Source organism: Bradysia coprophila, unplaced genomic scaffold (assembly GCF_014529535.1).
Source record: "Bradysia coprophila strain Holo2 unplaced genomic scaffold, BU_Bcop_v1 contig_373, whole genome shotgun sequence".
Lineage (NCBI taxonomy): Eukaryota > Metazoa > Arthropoda > Insecta > Diptera > Sciaridae > Bradysia > Bradysia coprophila.
Window position 1 is genome coordinate 2,922,197 of NW_023503632.1, and position 19,857 is coordinate 2,942,053.

General features: G+C 40.1%; 1 protein-coding gene across 1 annotated transcript; it reads right to left on the reverse strand.

The window, feature by feature from the left end:
- Nucleotides 1–1,390: 1,390 nt before the first annotated feature.
- On the reverse strand, nucleotides 1,391–2,535 carry LOC119082058. The gene is made up of 3 exons (XM_037191389.1): nucleotides 2,455–2,535; nucleotides 2,126–2,393; nucleotides 1,391–2,066 (listed from the first exon to the last, which is right to left on the reverse strand). Exons 1-3 carry the CDS (start codon nucleotides 2,520–2,522, stop codon nucleotides 1,692–1,694), a joined length of 711 nt encoding a protein of 236 aa, XP_037047284.1. The 5' UTR covers nucleotides 2,523–2,535; the 3' UTR covers nucleotides 1,391–1,691.
- Nucleotides 2,536–19,857: the final 17,322 nt, after the last annotated feature.

Here is a 19,857-nt window from a genome sequence, read left to right on the forward strand (position 1 = left end):
TCTCAGAAACTGACGAATCGCCAAAAAAAATTGCCAAAGTGTGAAGAACCGCCAAGAAAAATCTCGAAAGTGTGAAGAAACGACAAAATGTGATCGAGTGGAAGAACGGAAACTCCATTTTGAACATCGGGCACGTCTATCGTTCACAAATCGAAGAACTTTTAATCGGTTCGTGTCAATCTGAATACGAATTTGATGTCGACTCTAAGCCGGCGGCCAATCGTGACAAAATTCGATTGTTTGGGTCAATGTCAACGCAACAAGGGTCTGTGAGAAGTTCACAACAAACGACCGCAACGTATGCATCGAATATTCCCATGACGAAACACATCACAAGGGCAACAGCCGCAACGATATTAGTTCTTCGACGACGATTGCCTTTCTCAAACATGGAGCGACGACAACAGTTTGTGCCAATTTCGGCTCAGCGAATCGGACGCAATCCAAATCCACAACCAGTTTCGAGTCATCGACTGCAACAGTCTTGGTCGAGCTCACACAGGTCACCATACGTATGGACATCCAGTCATCGAAAATCGATCGTGTCACTCTTCACCAGCACATTGAGTATGAGTGGACCTGGATATCGAACGATATATGGAAAATATAGTACGTGGCCAAATATATTACGTCTATCGACGATCAACATAGTCTTTCAGCGCCTGTTTCGTCTCATCGACAAGCGTTTGAGTCATCAACGGCCAGCCAACGAACGTTTGGGTCAACTTCGGCTCAATTACAGCCAACGGGGACACACACACTTCAAGAAATATTTGCGCTCGTTACAGCACAACGACTTAGAACGAATTCGAGTACTCAAGGACGTTCGGATGACGCGATGGTGTGCTTACGAGAGACAGAACTGAGCTGGCAGATTTTGAAAAAGCTAAGCTCCCTTACCAGAGAAAGCTTAGCAGGGGGGAGTGTTACTGCCAGCACTGAATACTGTCGTTCGAATACAACTTCACACCATCCAAAGTGTCAACGTCCTCTTTTTACGACCCGTTGTCGAAGAAGCAACGTTTTCTCGTGCAGGATAATTTTAAGTTAATTCTAGTTTCATTTCGCGTCAAACAGTACGAACACAAAGTTTTATGTATGGAACCGCGGTAAAATTATTCATTTCAATTGTACGAATTGTGGTCGAACACGAAACGTGAGTTGAGGTTGCATCACGGGCCTGTCAGCCCATTGTTATATTATAGTGGACCTGCTTAGGCAAAAGATCGTGCAAATTGCAAAATCGTTCTAACGATGATTGTAGGTTGTTCAGTATCGATTCCTGATTCTAAATTGATGTGGGGCCAAGACGGCAACTCAACCGTTCACCCGTGAGCGGCCGTTTTGTCACTTTTTCTCCTATGATTTTTCATCCGTAAACTAGAAAAGGTATCGACATACTTCCAAAGGATGAATTATAGAGAAAAGATCAAAGTTTTTTTTGGTGTAATTTTTTTTTAACATTTGAATCCAAAATGGCGGAAAAAAATGGTCAAAGTCAAAAAATATTTTTTTCTCAAAGTAAAATCGCTGAAACCGATCGAAATATCAAAAATTCTCAAAAAATTTCTTCTGAAAGTTTATAGAGAATTTAAAGAGCTATATTTTAGCCTTTTAATTTACTCAAGACGATCAGCTCGTTCGGGAGATATGTCAGTAAGAGTGAAGTCACCATATGTTCCTCCAATTTTCTACATGTAAAAATACATCGAAATTTGTTTACTTTTCTCATCTTTGCAACGCCCTTCACACGTACATAGCAATGAACAGTTCCCTTTGCATTTGCAACGCCCTTTGCAGGCAACCTTACAACCACATCTAGTGGTGTTGATGTGCCGAGAATAGTCGGGCAACGTCGTCCAAAATGGTTCAAATTGGTCTTCAACTAAAGTCCATCCGAAGGCAGTCGGATCTGGTATGTCCTGCATTTTTTCCATACATTGGCCCCAAATGAACGCCCCTTGCAGCACCGATCGTTTTACATGTTGATAGAGACTCGCTTTTGTCGGTGGAATCAGTTCCAGTGAAAAGGAGGTTTTGTACATTGTCTGACGAGCGTCATCAACCTGTCATTTTTTTTTCATTAGAAGAGATTTTATGCTGCCACCTTCTCTTTTAAGCTTACCTGTTCTAATTGACTCGAACGGTCATACAGAAGCACGAAAATTTTTTCGATGACAGTAAATTCTTGATCGATTTCCCCAGGGTGCTCCAACAGATTCAGAATAGATTTCGTAAGATCTGGGAAGATGGACCATGTGTCCCAAAATGTTTTTTTGCCTCTGCCATGTGAAGAAGATGTAGTGTCACAACCAGATAGCGCGTGAAATAGGCTCAAAGCTTTCGATTTTTCGATGCCCAGATTGTCCACAATTTTATGTATTGGAATATATCTGCGAATCAGGGTAATCAACATCCGCTAGTTATATTAATTTGATAGATTCTATTTTGTACCTAAAATTTTTCTTTGTTCCAAAAGAAATCCAGAGATGGCGTATGCTTTCGCCAATCATTTTCATCATTGCAAATGCTGAAATTGCTAGCACTACAACATCAGAGTCAACGGTCTTCAGTAATATATCTGTATGTCCAGCATCAACCATGTCTCTCAAATGAACCATTATTCTGGTATCGGACTCCTCATGATTGCAGGGTTCGATGTTATTTTTGTTGATGAATTTTCGATTAGATAGCACAGATGCTCCAAAAGTGGAAATAATTATCGTGTGAGATGATGTGATGTCTGGATCCTTAAACAATTCTTCAGTCAAATATTCGAAGAGAGCGCTTTTGTTTTCTGCTACTCGTAGGAAAACTTCCCAACTTTTCGGTAATCTAACGTTCGCAGAAACTTTTTGCCTAGATCCAGTACCTCTAGCTAGTCTCGTTGCATTTTTGATACTAGGTACTTTGTAAACATCCCAAACAAGATCTAGACGCTCGTAATTATTCATGAAACTTTTCAAATATTTGTTAAATACGTTTTTCGAATAATCACGAAATGTGGTATTCGAGCCCGGTTTAAGCATGTGAACTAAGAAAGCGCCTTCAATGCTACAGGCTGAACACAGACTCAGAATCTGTTTCTCATCTTCAAAATTATCTGTGGGCTCAATGCATTTCAATATATCGGATTTCGTTCCATGCCTCATAACACCATTACATGCCAAAGCCGGAGGGAAAATTTGATTTTCATGCTTGAACAGCTCAGCCAAATCTACCGGTCGACTTTGTGATATTAAAAATAGCTTCGAGAAAAGCGTCTGGTCCTTTTTTAATAATTTCAATTTATCGCTGCTTTTCGATTGAGTCGTTTTCTTCGGGACAAAGTTCAAAAGTGGAAACTTGTTTTTGCTGATGGCAGCATGAAAGGGCTTGGATTTCTTAATAAGACATTCGGATATGAATTCATTGAGCTGTTTTGTCCCCACTTCCATCAATTTCCTGATACTTTCAACAGCCTCAGGTCGAAATATTCTTTTCGTCACTAAAGAATACATGTCTGAGCTTTCCTCATCGAAAGGATTGCCATGTTCGTTCAAAGTTTCCAGTAGATTACTAACATTTTTTCGGAACAAGCTGTCTGCGGTTTTGTTTTCGTCGTGATGTAGCAAATCGTCTGTACTGTCGCCCATGAATTGCTTTTCGAAACCGCTTAACCGGCGTACCACTTCAGGTCCCATTACCATCCATTTCAGCAATGCTGAATCTCGCCCAGTCAATAGGCCCACAGCACCACCGTCACCTAGTTCAATGTAACAAAATTCAATAGTTTTCCCCCTATACCATTGAGAAAATCAAAATAGTCTTACCTTTAATCACTTCGTTTTGTTGCTCATGACATTGATCGACTGCCATCGCTGAAAACCGTCTCGAAGTTCTATGAACTGCAAAATTTCCTTTACAAAATTCGGCGTACAACTCGGGATGTTCCGTTTCCATCCGCTCCATATCGTTAAGATGAACCGTCAGCCACCTTGCATACTTGTAATTGTCGAGAGCGAAAAATATAGGAATTAAATTTCGGAGTGACTTGGTGTTCGGATTGATCGAACAAATGTAAGTATTTTTGCCTCCAAATCTGTGATCAGCTTCCAATACAAAAACTGCGGTGAATTTTGACATCGACTTGTTACCCAATTCTCAAAATTCAACTGATCCTCACATGTAACTTTATATTTTTCGAAAGCTTGAGTCATCATAATAGATAAACAAGCCAAAGTTACTTGATGAGCATTTCTGCATCTTGTGACGTGAGTTCCGGAAAGGAATGATTGCGCAACACCTCTACTAGCAATGTCTGCTTCAGCAATCACTTCATCCCATTCACTACCATCGAGCAATTTGCCTGAAATATTTTCGTCATTTTATCATTCAATTGCGAGTCATTCATCTTACCTAACGTTTTCACTGCGTTCATTTCAATGTGTAGACCTCCGAACATGATGACCATCTTATCTTCGGCAAATTCTGGCTCTGTCCACTGTATTAGTTTTCCAACCGCGAAGATTGGTTGATCGCAATGCCAAACTGGTGTTTGATTCGGATTAAGATGATTTGTGATTAACTTCACGATACCACAAGTGTGGAAAACCATTGCAGGTGAATCTGCCTTTTCGTCGAATAATGGTAAAAGAGCTGTTTGTGCTGTAGTCAGAGAAAAATAGGTAGAATGTGACGACGTTAAAATTCAATAAATTTCAAATGAAAAATTCAAAGTCAAACCTGGAATTATGTTTCCTTTTGGTAAGTTACTTGCGTGGAATCCCACCCAAGTTATGTTGTCTCTTGGTGTCTCGTTTTTTTCTGATGAAAATAATGCACCACGAACGCAATCAGTCCAGTCCTTTTCCAGAAATTCGACAGACGGATCAAAATCTTTCTGATGACTTGTATTTGTTTCAACAACCGTTTCTACATCAATGTCTCCATCCTCATTATCATCATCGGAGTCCGATAAATTGTCGAGTTCGTTTATATGTACATTCGGCATTGCAGAAATCGGTTTTAGGCAGTATGGCTTAACGAGTGTGTATTCCATCGGAAGTGATCTTAGCTTTTTCTCTTTGCTTCCCATGAACTTGTAAACCGTTTTAGGTATCGAGGATGAGTTACAGCTAAGATGAGTGTTGATCGATATTCCTGTCCCATGAAACGAATCTTTTGACGTGGTTGACGATAGATTGTGATCAATGTTGTCCATTGCAGCCGACACGAACTCATTCTTCTTCAGATGAGGTGGACACACAAGACCATTCTCGTGGTACGCACCACAAACAGAATTGCATATATTGGCGGACAGCTGACATACTCGCTCGTAGGAAATGCTCAGCCCCAGTCTATTGAACTTGCAAATTAGTTCCGATTTTCTCATTGACTGAAGCAAAGTACCAATGTAAATTGGTAGTGGTGTTTCTTGGTTTTTACTGTGGCGACGATTCTCCGACTTTCTGGACTTTACGGAATTAAATTTAATCAATTGACAAATTGTCAGAACCGATTGAGGTAACTTCGAAATATCATCGTCGCCATCCAATAAAAGCTTGATAAAATATAATAGGTCACTAGAGAAACTCGACTCTTGAAAAACATCCTCCAACACATTGTCACACTCAGTGCCATCAAATAAGCTATTTCGCAAAATATACGCTGCCGATTTAAGGATGTCCCTCTCATTGCCAGCTTTAGATAATTTGGTGATATCCACGGTTTTTTTTGAAAATGTAAAAATGACTTTACGTCCTGATTTGATCTCCATTAACGATGGGATATGAGCCCATAGTTTTTCTTTCAGTCAGGTTGGATGTGCCGCTGCAACTTCATACTTGCTTCGTTGTACAACGTACAAACATCACTCAACAACATTGACCAGCCGTTTACGTCTGAGAATGATTTAACATGAACACACACCTCCGCAAAGACCAAATCTTCCTTGTTTTCATTGTCCGAGGATTTAGTACTTAGCTTTGTCAGATCGCGATAGCAATTCTTATGGTACTGTGCAGAATTCTCTCCTAAATATGTGCGCAAAGACGATATGGAAGCCAAAATTTGTAGATTAGGAGGCAACTTCTCCTTACTGTTTGTAAGAACATTTTCGATCACATCGTAACCCACGTTTCCACTTTTTCTCGTGTTTTTATTTGGGTTGATTAAATTGCCTGTAGATGATTTGGCATCCTGGCACAGAATACACTTTGAAAAATCGTGCATAAACATTTGTATTTTAATTACAAATTACAATTTTGTAAAAAATTTAAATGACACACTGTATCACTTTCGATTGTTCTGATAACTGATAACCAGTTTCATCACACATCGAAAGCAAGATTTTATACGTTCTATAGACCATTGTTTCTTATTCTGAGTATTACCTTTGGAATATTGTGATAAATACTACTGAAAGAACTGGCATGGTTAATATGAATCAGACATTTTGTAATTACAAGCGCAGCGTATGGTTTCATTTTCAGATAATAATATGTGAGCTGTGTGTTTCCGTGCAATTATTAAACTCGGCTACGCCTCGAGTTAATGAAATTTACAGAAAACACAACTTTATGTCGATAATCATAAAAATACGTCTAATTCTTAATTCGAAACGAATATAATTTCCGAAGTCATATAAACACTATTTGCACCCGGGTGCAAATAGTCATATAAACACTATTTGCACCCAACTCCAACATAAATCCCGCCTTTTGTTATGGAAAAATAAGAAAAAAGTTACCGTTTTACTAGGGGCGAACATACTCTGTTGGACTTTAGCAATTAGATTCTTCCTTTTACGAATCGGAACGAAAATAGTCTGATGGACTTTAGTAATTAGATTCTTCCTTTTACGAATGAGTTCGAACATACTCTGTTGGACTTTAGCAATCAGATTCTTCCTTTCACGAATGGGAACGAAAATACTGTGATGGACTTTAGAAATTAGATTCATCCTTTTTCGAATGAGTTCGAACATACTGCGATAGACTTCAGCAATTAGATTTTTCCTTTTACGAATGGGTCCGAACATACTGTGATGGACTTTAGCAATTAGATTCATCCTTTTACGAATAGGAACAAAAATACTCTGTTGGACTTTAGCAATTTTTCCTTTTACGAATGGGTTTGAACATACTGTGATGGAGTTTAGCAATTAGATTCGTCCTTTTACGAATAGGAAAATAGTGTGATGGACTTTAGCAATCTTAGATTCATCCTTTTACAATTAGGAACGAAAATACTCTGTTGGACTTTAGCAATTAGATTCATCCTTTTACGAATAGGAACGAAAATACTGTGATGGACTTTAGTAATTAAATTCTTCCTTTTACGAATGAGTTCGAACATACTGCGGTAGACTTCAGCAATTAGATTTTTCCTTTTACGAATGGGTCCGAACATACTGTGATGGACTTTAGCAATTAGATTAATCCCTTTTACGAATAGGAACGAAAATACTCTGTTGGACTTTAGCAATTAGATTTTTTCTTTTACGAATGGGTCCGAACACACTAGATCGCAGCTCAGATATTGAGTCTGAACCTTATCCAAAATTTATCTACTTCAAAAACAAAGTTCTGTTCTACTACAGATTATCGTATCAGTACAAAACCATCGGCAGTGCTTTGAATTTTCTTGTTTATCTACACATTTCAGGTAATGTGCTGTGTACTTGCCTCGATTGGTTCCATTTGTTATGTACTGATATTACTGCCGCTGGTTCTTCAATGCTGTGTAAAGGGATGCGAGACTATTGCGAAAAATGGATTGCACAGTTTCCCATCGAATCGATTGACTGCTGAGAAATGGATCGTGGCGACGAAAGCATTCCATTTAATTAATCGTTTACATACAAATACACTATCGCATTCGTACTACAAGGTTTGCAAACTGCATTTCAAGCAAACAGATCTTCAATTGAATTGTAAAGGCCAGACTGTAGTGAAGCCAGACTCTCTTGATGCAGATGTAAGTTATTCACGAATCCCTTGCTTCTTCGTCACATAATTTCTTTATTATCACAAAGGGTGACGTTCCTCAGACATCAACACATTCCAAGAAACTGTCAATGCGGTTACAGCATCAGAAGTCTGTGGCAAAAGTGAGGTGTTGATCAAATACACTTCAATGATTAACTAAAAGCATGTAACTTTTGCTAGGGAGACGCTACAGAGCCAGTCAAGGAGAATGAATTGGTTGTTGTTGAAAGCGATGGCGATGTCGACGTGGAAGTCCTTAGCTCTGATGAAGAGAAAAGAAAGTCGAAAAACTACCGATCGCGTGGCAAAAACCACGGTTCGTGGATATATTCCGTATCACCTATACGTGTTACTTGTTTGTGTTGTCCTGTATTTGTATAAATATATGTTTGTGCTGTCTTTGGTGTTGTCTTCCTCACCTAGAAATAATGTAACAACGAGCAAGAAGCATCAAGCATCTGCAAGTTTCAAGTTCAGATTTAGGATTTTATAAAACTTGAGAAGAGTGGAATGAATGAGGGATCTCGTAGTAATAAATCGAGTCAATATCAAACCTTAATTTTGTAAATAAAAGTTTCTCCTCCAAGCCAAATTTACCAGTTATTTAAGAGTCTTCGGAGTGATAAGTAATATTCGGAAAAGTTAATGCTAAGAAGAAGCAGACACATATTACTATCGAATCTCTTATATTTAAATCTAGATTCGATTTTAGCAATAGTACGTGGTTTTTCTCGTCTAGAAAACTCTTTACTTCGATACTAAGGGACTAACAAGATAAAAAAAGGCTCTTTCTCTAGGCAAATTTAACAGTTCCTCCGTATCATGCAGATTCTTTTTGATTTCAGAATGAATCGCGTCGTTCCTATAATTTGAATTATTATAAGAGACGAGTAAAGGTTCTGCAACAGAAGGTGAAAAACAATAAGTTAAATGATTCGCAAATCCTTCAGTACTTGAGTACGAAATTCAACGCAGAGCTATATGAGTTTGTGGCAATGCAGTTGAAGAACTGCGGACGTTCGAAGCATGGAAGACGGTACACTCCTGAGCAGAAAAGTCTCTGTCTTGCAATGTACAAACAGGGCCCTAAAAGCTACCGATTCAACGAAAGATGGTGTTGTTTGCCAACAAAAAGAACTTTGGGACGATATAGTGCAGAGCTGATTTTCAAGACCGGTGTCGATACGAAAGTGCTGGAGGTGATCAAAACGACAGTAAAGGATTGGCCGAGCGAAGATAAATTGTGCTCATTTGGATGGGACGAGGTTTCCTTAAAGCAAAACTTGGAGTACTGTTTTTCTCAAGATAAAATCGAAGGATTCGTTGAAATTATGAAACCGAAAATGCCAATCTTTGCTACACACGCATTAACCTTCATGGTACGGGGAATCTAAGTTGCATTCAAACAGGCGACCGGCTACTTCTATACAAGCGGATTAAAGTCATTTGAATTGGTTGAGCTCATCAAGATTATGATAGATAGCATACTATCCACAGGTAACATCAGATTGAATGGATAGACTTTCGATACTCTAAGATGACATCAATAAGATAACCTGAGGTATAATTACTGATGTCTTCTGTGTAGTTCAGGTTTCTGATTACAGCTTTTTTAATTAAGGTCTGGTTCTGTTAAGAACGGCAACACTGATCATGCTGCAGCGCTAGACGGAGGAACAAATCACTGAACTGTGAAATGTCAAAGACACAAGTTTTCCGTGAATCAAAATGGATGGACGACTCGCCTTGTGTGAACTGTAACGTAAATTAGTCTAAATAGCCGTCATCCATAGTGGAATTTGCGTGTGAATAAGTTTAAGCTAGAGACAAAGATACGTTTGGAATTTTACATGAAGAAAAGTGTAATTTAAGAGAAGATTCAAGCTAATTTGTCGTGAGTTAAAGATGTTGTTTTTTTGTAGCCATGCTGAGCCTTATGTTTTTTGTGTATTTTATTACAGTCCGAGGAGCAGTTTATCGATTTGTCATTTGTAATCGATGCTTAAAGTGTGTTCAACACGTTCAGAAAAGTAAGAATCTCATCATTGTAATGATTGACGTTGAAAGTTGATTTAGCTCTCGAGATTTTACGTGTCTTTTATAATAAGGAACCATGCGCTAACGTAATTTATTTTTTTAAAGGATTCACACGGATCAGTTAAGCGAAAGATCGCAGAAGTCTACGATTCGTTATTTAAGAAGAAACTAGAAGTAAGTCTGTCTAGCTATTTTGAGATGTAAATTTCTAATATATTTCGTGTTAGATTTTGTAGCTACTAAATCACAGACGAATGAACTTATCAATAAACCTGAAATCAAGAAAAATTGGGTTTCATTTCGAACATCGTATGTGAATGCTGACAAAACTAGTTCAAGACAACTTCGGTCCTTTCGCTACACTACAAAATTTCTATTTGGCTTGGTCCCGACATCATCACCAGGTGCGGACCTACGAAAGAAAATTGACGTGGTCAAGACATCAATGCCTGGTGCGAATCACAACCACAATATCAGTTGTTGCTGACGTCATCACCAGACGTGCAACACAAATATTTCAATCAAACGCCGTCACCTGGCGTAAACCACCGTTACAACCGTTAGATACCGGAAGCTACTGTTGCAACATTTCCCGAGGTCCAAACGCACTGATTAGTACGCCGATTGATCAGACATAATAACCAGGTGCAGAACATCCAAATTCTGCGTACGACACGATTAGTAACTCAACAATACCAGCGTTAACATGACCAACGAAAAACACAACAAAGGGCGAAAGAAGAAAGCGATCTACAAATGTGAAATATGTAACGGTACCCAGAACAAACCAGTCGTCGCCTGCGATAAATGCGACAAGTGGCACCACTTTGCGTGCGTTGGAATCAAATCCATTAAGAAGAAAGACGAATGGATCTGTGATAAGTGCAAAACACCAAATCCACTCGAACCACCGTCATCTCAACAATCAGTACAAGAAGACGTTGCGACGCCACATTCAAGAAATAATTCACCGGCAAAATCTCGAGTGGATAACTGCGGTGACAAAGACAACGATTATGACGTGACGTACGATACTAGTCATCCGTACTATCGAACATCACGTAACCTGCTGTCACCACAAAATCATTCCAAAAATCGATCCGTCGAACTGCAACAAAAACGACAGAACGATAATGTCATCAATGTGTCTAGAGCAGATCCGATTATCCGTACAACGAGTAAGCGACAAGAAATGGAGTTAAAGTTGGCTGAAGAGGAGAGTATATCGAGCATGCGTGACAATGAATACCTGCGAAAAAAGTATTCTATTTTGATGCCAAAGGAACACCGTCGTGAAAAAGCAATGACTAACGACGATGAAATCCGAAGTATGAGCAATACCAGAGACTGGGTCAAAAAACAGCAATCTGTTAAATCCATGATAAACGTTCTGGTAACCAACAAACCAAACGTATGGGATCAACACGAATTTCTGGAACGATTGGAAGGTCTTCGCTGGGATAACGTCTCGCAAATAGTAACGAAATACCCGACGCCAACGAAGAATCATGATCAACCACGGATACACAGTAGCGATAATTTGCTATCCTGCAACGTCTGTCAAATGGTAGGCGAAGAAGAAAACTTTGAAGCTTGTCTGTTATGTTTCAAACAGTGCCACTACGCTTGCATGGATATCATTATGATAGACGAAGATACACGATATGTATGTCCTGACTGCAAACAACAAGATCGTCAACCGTCCCAAACACGAAAAATAAAACCAAGCACGACAACCCAGAAATTTGTTCCCGTGCCGCCAGATTTTGAAAATCGACGTTGCGCCATCTGTCTACACACCCACGAACAAGACCGATTCAGGAAGTGTCATGGCTGTCAAACCATAAGTCATTATTATTGTATGGTCTTAGCGACGGTAAACAATGAATCCGTCTGGATGTGTACAAAATGCAAACTGCAACAAAATGATGAAAACAAGAAAGGCGATACAAAACAAACTCAAACCATGGGATGTCAAGGAAAATCACCGAGTGAACTCTCTGTACGACAATCATCCAATGTGTTGCCTGAACGAAAACAAGATCAAGATCTACAATCGTGTGATACTTGTAGGACGTGTGACCTATGCGATAATAAGTGCCAATTTTCCCGTCTCATGCTGACATCGATAGACAACGAAATCTTCTGGCTGTGTCCGAAATGTAAACCACCAGATGACAGTCGCAGTGATCAACATGAAACAATCCCAATGACGCAATCGGTTTCATCACACGTAAATACGTCAAATAATGCACCGGATACGCCGATTAATACTGCATCCCCAGCAATACCTCAAGCAACAACACAGACAAGTCAAACACTTACCAGCGCACAGATAGCGTCACGTCATGTCGTATCAAAAGATTTACCGGTCTTCAGTGGACAACCGGAACAGTGGCCAATGTTTTTAAGCCGCTTCGAAAACAGTACCAAACTCTGCGGGTTTTCGGAGTCTGAGAACCTTGATAGACTCCAAAAGTGCCTAAAAGGAAATGCTTTGGACGCAGTACGCAGTCGACTTCTCACAGCGGAATCAGTTCCGGAGATCATTTCAACACTAAAAATGCTCTATGGACGGCCCGAATTAATTGTTGATGCACTGATCAAGAAAATTCGCCAAAAGCCACCACCCAAAGCAGATCAATTGAATACCATGGTTGACTTCGCGTTAGCGGTCAAGAATGTCTGCGCCACATTGGAACAAGCTAAATTGACGTATCATCTTTCCAATCCGGCCCTAAAACAAGAATTGGTGAACAAATTACCAACGAATTTCAAGGTTGACTGGGCGAGATATAAAACCACCACAGTCAACGTCACCTTATCAACGTTGGGAGATTTCCTGTTCGAGCTAGCGAAGGTTATTAGTACGGTAACGGAGCCTACCATAGAAAACGATGACAGTAAACCGAAGAAGAATTCAAATCAAAAGGATTACAATAACAGAAACAAAGATACCAGCAGCAACGCTAGAGATTCAAATTCGGGACACGTTTACAATCATCAATCAGAGCCAGACAAACGAAAACCGAATGACATCACATCCAGTACATCCGAGAAATTGAATTCCACTCAATGCAAGGTTTGCAAGAAGAAATGCCAGAAAATCGAAAACTGTCCGGTATTTCTCACGTTTAATGTTGATCGTCGTTGGCAAGAAATGTACAAGTTGAAGTTGTGTCGAAAGTGCTTGGCACAGCATGGAAAGTTCTGTAACGAAGCGAAGGTCTGTGGAGTCAACGGATGTATATTTAAACACCACTCCTTACTGCACGATGATAAAAGACATTCGATGGAGGCAATAGAACGAAGTAAACAGACAACCGTCGCGCAAAATCACAACATTCACTACTCGTCAATACGTAGCGCACTTCTGCGCATAGTTCCGGTCACGTTGCACTGGAATGGCCGATTTATCTTTACATTTGCCTACCAAGATGACGGATCAGATGTCACGATGATTGAGAATGCCTTAAGTCTGAGATTGGGACTGACTGGAAACGTAGAGCCGTTGTGTCTAATGTGGACAGCGTCAATGCATCGAAAAGAGAATAGTTCGAGACGAGTTGAAACCGAAATATCGGGCCAAGGACAGTTTACCGAGAAGTTTACATTACGTAAAGTGAGGACTGTTGAGACCCTTGGCTTGCCAACCCAAACTGTCAGCAAGAAGGAATTGGTAGCGATGTTTCCCTATCTACAGAATATTCCACTACTCGACTACTATCAAGCAGTTCCGCAAATATTGATTGGCTCGGATAACGCACATCTCAATGTGCCACTGGAAATAGTCAACTTGTCAACTTGTCAACACTCATCGTACAAAGTGTCCATGTCAACATGAAAATGATGAAGAAATGCATCAATTGATGAAGGAACATTTTACAGTGGAGAACTTTGGCGTCCAAGTAAGCAAAAATTTAAAACTTTGCTCCAAAGAAGACGAAAGAGCGTTACACTTGTTGGAGAAACATACGCGTCGGATCGGGAACCAGTATGAAACAGCTTTACTATGGAAATATGATGACGTCAAGCTGCCGGAAAGTTACAGTATGGCGTTGAAGAGATTACAGTGCTTAGAAAAACACAAGCCACAAGTAATTGAAGTGATCGATCGCACAATCAAGGAATATCTACAGAAAGGTTACGCCATTAAATTAACGGACGAAGATCTTCGAGCATCACAGAACGCCAGGATATGGTATTTGCCGATATTCACGGTCACATACCCAAAAAAGCCAGACAAGGTCAGAGTCGTATTCGACGGAGCAGCCAAAGTCAATGGCGTGTCACTCAATTCGCTGCTACTCAAAGGTCCAGATCAAATGGCATCACTGATCGATATTCTACGACGATTTCGAGAAAAATGTGTTGCAGGCGCTGGTGATACCACCGAAATGTTTCCGCAGATAAAAATTCGGGGCGAGGATGTCCATTGTCAGAGATTTTTATGGCGAAACGGCGATATAAACAAGAAACCAGATCAGTACATTCTACAAGTAATGACATTTGGTGCTAACTGTTCACCAACCTCAGCGCAATTCGTGAAAAATCACAACGCATCTGGATTTAAAGACAAAATGCCACGAGCGGTTGAATCAATCATTCACAACCATTACGTGGATGATATGTTAGACTGTCAACATAGCGACACCGAAATGATCCAACTGATAAGAGATGTCAAAAAGATCCATTCACATGGAGGGTTCGAGATACGGAAGTTTTTATCCAATTCAGCTGCCGTAAAGGCTGAATTCAACGATAAAGTCAAGGATTCTGATTCAAACAAGTCTATGGACATGTCGTTTGGTACCGAACGAGTACTTGGGATGTGGTGGAACACGGAGAACGATTCCTTCACGTATTCGCTGAAGTTTACAAAGATTGATTCAGCGATTGTATCTGGCCAACGAGTTCCTACTAAACGAGAAATGCTCAGAATTCTGATGACCATATTCGACCCATTGGGGCTTCTATCCCACTACCTCATTCATTTGAAAATCGTCATACAAGACATTTGGCGAAGCAAATTAGGCTGGGATGATGAAATTAAATCGGAAGAAATAAAATTCGCTTGGAATCAGTGGTTCGAACACCTACCGAACGTGGAGAAAATCAAAATACCGAGGCTCTACTCAACGAATTTATCACCTACAAAACCCAAATCGATAGAACTGCACACATTTGTCGACGCCGCCAGTGAGAAAGCATTCTCAGCAGTTAGTTATTTGAGAATTGAAAATGACAAAGGCGACATCGACTGTGTATTGATTGGAGCGAAGGCCAGAGTATCGCCGCAAAATATATGTCGACTCCAAGGCTGGAGCTACAAGCTGGACTCTTGGGAACGAGATTGCTTTCAAGTATCGAAAATGCTCTAACGCTGAAAATTGATCGTCGACAAATTTGGACGGATTCACGTACTCTGCTGAGCTGGTTACTTTCCGACAGCCGACGATATCATCAGTTTGTGGCGTATCGAGTGGGTGAAATCCTGGAAACCACCAACTTACAAGAATGGAGATGGGTGCCGACAAAACAGAATGTTGCCGACGACGCTACAAAATGGTCGAAGCCTCCCAGTTTCCAAAATTCAAGTCGTTGGTTCTCTGGTCCAGAGTTTCTAAAGTTACCGAGAAACGAGTGGCCTGACGAGATACAAGTACATCCAGATACATTGGAGGAGATGAAGATACATTGTGCACATGCGAATTTGATCATTCCGGTCTTAATAGAAACGAAGAATATTTCGACTTGGAATAAGATGCATCGGGCAGTGGCGTATGCAAGAAGGTACGTATTAATTCTTCGAGCTAAAGTGAGAAAAGAAAATGTGCCACACGGTCCATTAACGAGAGACGAATTGGTCACGACCGAAATCCTTCTGTTTCGACAAGCACAATTTCAAGATTTTATCGAAGAAATGGTAATTTTGATGCGTAATCGAAACCTTCCGAACGACCAACAACAATATGTTCAACCATCGAGTCCGCTATACAAATGTACTCCATACTTGGATGATAATGGGCTCATCAGACTACATGCACGAATCGATTCAGCAAATGACATCGATTTATGTACTAAGCGACCGATTATATTGCCACGGAATAATCGAATCACTCGTCTACTCATTGCACACGTACACAAGCAGTATCACCATCGCAATCATCGTACAGTTTACAACGAAATTCGTCAGAAATATTACGTGCCTCAACTGCGTGTGGTGTTGAACTCGGTACGCAATGAATGTCAACGATGCAAAAATAAACGAGCGCAGCCACAGCCACCTCAAATGGCGGACCTACCGTCGGCACGATTATCAATTGGGTTTCGAGCTTTCACCAATGTGGGGATCGACTATTTTGGTCCAATGTACGTGGTCATTGGTCGACGAACTGAAAAACGTTGGGGCGTTATGATCACTTGTTTGACTGTGCGTGCGTGCCGTTCATGTGGAAATCGCATACAAGCTCGATACGGAATCGTGCATTATGTGCATTCGAAATTTCATCTACTGGAGAGGATGCCCACGCGAGATCTACAGTGATCCAGGAACGAATCTAAAAGGAATGGACAACACGCTACAGAAACTCGTGTCCGAGCTCGATGTTAACTTGATGGCATCGGAATTTACGTCATGCTATACGAAGTGGAATTTCAATCCACCGGCCAGTCCTCACATGGGAGGAGCATGGGAAAGGATGATCCGATCAGTCAAGAATCGCTTATACTATATCCTACCGACAAGACATCCTACCGAAGACATGCTGCAAAATTTATTGCACGAGGTATGTAACATCATTAACTCGAGACCGCTCACGTATATATACCGATTGAAGATGAAAATGACGAGATCCTGACACCCAACCATTTCATTTTGGGATCTTCGAACGGACTTAAGCCATTCATCGACGTTGAATCCGACGGACCGATATTACGTCAAAGTGGATGGAAAATCAACGTTTAACAGATGTCTTCTGGTCCAAATTTATCAAAGAATTTTTGCCTGACTTGACTCGCCGAACGAAATGGCACGAACCAGTGCAGCCTATACAGGTGGGAGACATTGTTCTGCTTGTTGATGGAACGAACATCCGTGGTCAATATCCGATGTGCCGGGTGATTGAAACATCTGTTGGAAGCAACGATCAGGTTCGACGAGCGAAGATCGAACGATCCAGCAACGAAGGATCGAAATTCAAGAAAAGTGTTTATTGGCGACCAGCTACCTCACTAGCTAAGTTGGACGTTCTTACCAAAGAAAGTTCCTCTGTTCCTCGTAAGGACAGACAAACGGAGGGGAGTGTTAAGAACGGCAACACTGATCATGCTGCAGCGCTAGACGGAGGAACAAATCACTGAACTGTGAAATGTCAAAGACACAAGTTTTCCGTGAATCAAAATGGATGGACGACTCGCCTTGTGTGAACTGTAACGTAAATTAGTCTAAATAGCCGTCATCCATAGTGGAATTTGCGTGTGAATAAGTTTAAGCTAGAGACAAAGATACGTTTGGAATTTTACATGAAGAAAAGTGTAATTTAAGAGAAGATTCAAGCTAATTTGTCGTGAGTTAAAGATGTTGTTTTTTTGTAGCCATGCTGAGCCTTATGTTTTTTGTGTATTTTATTACAGTCCGAGGAGCAGTTTATCGATTTGTCATTTGTAATCGATGCTTAAAGTGTGTTCAACACGTTCAGAAAAGTAAGAATCTCATCATTGTAATGATTGACGTTGAAAGTTGATTTAGCTCTCGAGATTTTACGTGTCTTTTATAATAAAGAACCATGCGCTAACGTTAGGCGAAAGATCGCAGAAGTCTACGATTCGTTATTTAAGAAGAAACTAGAAGTAAGTCTGTCTAGCTATTTTGAGATGTAAATTTCTAATATATTTCGTGTTAGATTTTGTAGCTACTAAATCACAGACGAATGAACTTATCAATAAACCTGAAATCAAGAAAAATTGGGTTTCATTTCGAACATCGTATGTGAATGCTGACAAAACTAGTTCAATACAACTTCGGTCCTTTCGCTACAGGTTCCGATTATGTCTGTTTGTGACACGTGTAGTACAAATGCAAAAGCAGGAAATTCGCTGGTTCATCCGAGTGCTTCGTCAACCAAACAAACTGGAGATTTGCTCCTGTATAACATAAATGGACACTGTTATGATCATCCACTGTTATGATCCATCACATCTTATTAAGGTTGTCCGAAACAACTTTACAACCAAAAATCTGGCACATTTCGTAGAGAAGCGTTGGGAATTGAGTTACAATGAATTCGACGGTCCTTTACAAATCGCTACTTGGGGCGACATTTACGAATTGTATCGTAAAGACTTTCGCTCACCACAGCGTCAGTTGCTAAATCTAACCGACGAGCATCTAAACCCATCGAGATTGAAAATGAAAGTTTCAATTGCGACCCAAATATTCAGTAATGCCTGTGGCTCACTTATGCTTGAATACGTGAAACAAGAAAAGCTACTAGAACATTGCACTAGTACTGCACATTTGCTTCTGTTTATGAATGATCTTTTCGACAGCGTCCATGAAGAATCCCACCGTTACACTGAAGAGTGCTGTAACGCCAAAATCTATGCATTTCCAGTTTTGGGATTATGCACTGTTGATGTTGGAGAATATGTTCTTCGTGGACGAGCTTACTGGCGAGAGAAACAACAGATCGTCTGTTTTGAAAAAGTTTGAATCCACTGTTCGAGGTTATATGGAAGTTGCAAAGAAATGCTTCAACTCCAACATTACGGATCTTAATATCAGGTATCTTTCAAATTGCATTCAGGGAGAGGGTAATTATAGATCTTACAGAATATTCAGAGGATATTCTTGGAAGCTCACAAGGATTTTTGTCGAGTGTTGAGGATTTTCTTCGACTGTACCGACTGTACTCTAGACAATTTACGAATATTCTTTGAAGGATCTTTCGGTTTGTTCAATGGTCTAAGTTGCGCTGTTCAAAGAGTTTGTCTATTGACTGTGACGTCTAGCGATTTCTGTTGCAAAGATAAAGTTGATATATCCGTGAAATGTTTTACTAAATTTGCTGATCTTACACAAACCGAAGTTATTAAACGCTCTAAAAACCTCATCTGGTAGTCAGACTACCAGATCAGGTTTTTACTTACTGATTCTTTTGAAAAACAGCCTACCGAAATCGGACGTATTTTCTAGTTGAATTTTTTATATATCAAAAACCACTTTCAAAAAAATTCTTCGAAGTGGCTAGCGAGAGGTCATCAAAAACCGAAAACTTTCACTTTTCTTTAAAAAAAAAAATCCAGTTACACGAGCCGTACAGGGTCGGGTGGGGTGTTAGAAAGGTAATCACATGTACTATTGACCCTGTACGGCTCGTGTAACTGGAAAATTTTTTGTAAGCAAAGTGCAAGTTTTCGGTTCTTGTTCACCTTTTACCAGCCATACAGGCTTCGAAGAATTTTTTTGAAAGTGGTTTTGGCTTCTCGGTTCGAATACCTTTCTAAGAACATATAAAAAAGTCCACTAGAAAATACGTTCGATTTCGGTAGGCTGTTTTTCAAAATAATTCCTCACTACTACCGTAGTCTTTACAAATGAAATCTGTTCTTATCCGCTAACATCTTTGTTAAATTTATTCATCTAAAATACTTTCTAAAAAAGTTTTTCCTCAAGATGTGAATTTCTTTTATGCTTCTAGAGACACCACGCAGGATGGATTAGAAAACTTTTTCGGATGTGTCAAGTCGTGTAACCAAAATAATAAAGCGACAGCCACCCAATATCGCACTGGATACGCGACTATGACAATAAACAATATTACGGGATCGAATTCCCTACGGTCGAATT

Coding starts and splice junctions, on each gene's coding strand:
- LOC119082058 (XM_037191389.1), bottom strand. CDS start 2,522: ATGATGAAAATGATTGGCGAAAGCATACGCCATCTCTGGATTTCTTTT. Junction 2,394..2,454: donor GGAACAAAGAAAAATTTTAG/GTACAAAATAGA, acceptor CCTGATTCGCAG/ATATATTCCAATACATAAAA. Junction 2,067..2,125: donor GTTCGAGTCAATTAGAACAG/GTAAGCTTAAAA, acceptor AAAAAATGACAG/GTTGATGACGCTCGTCAGAC.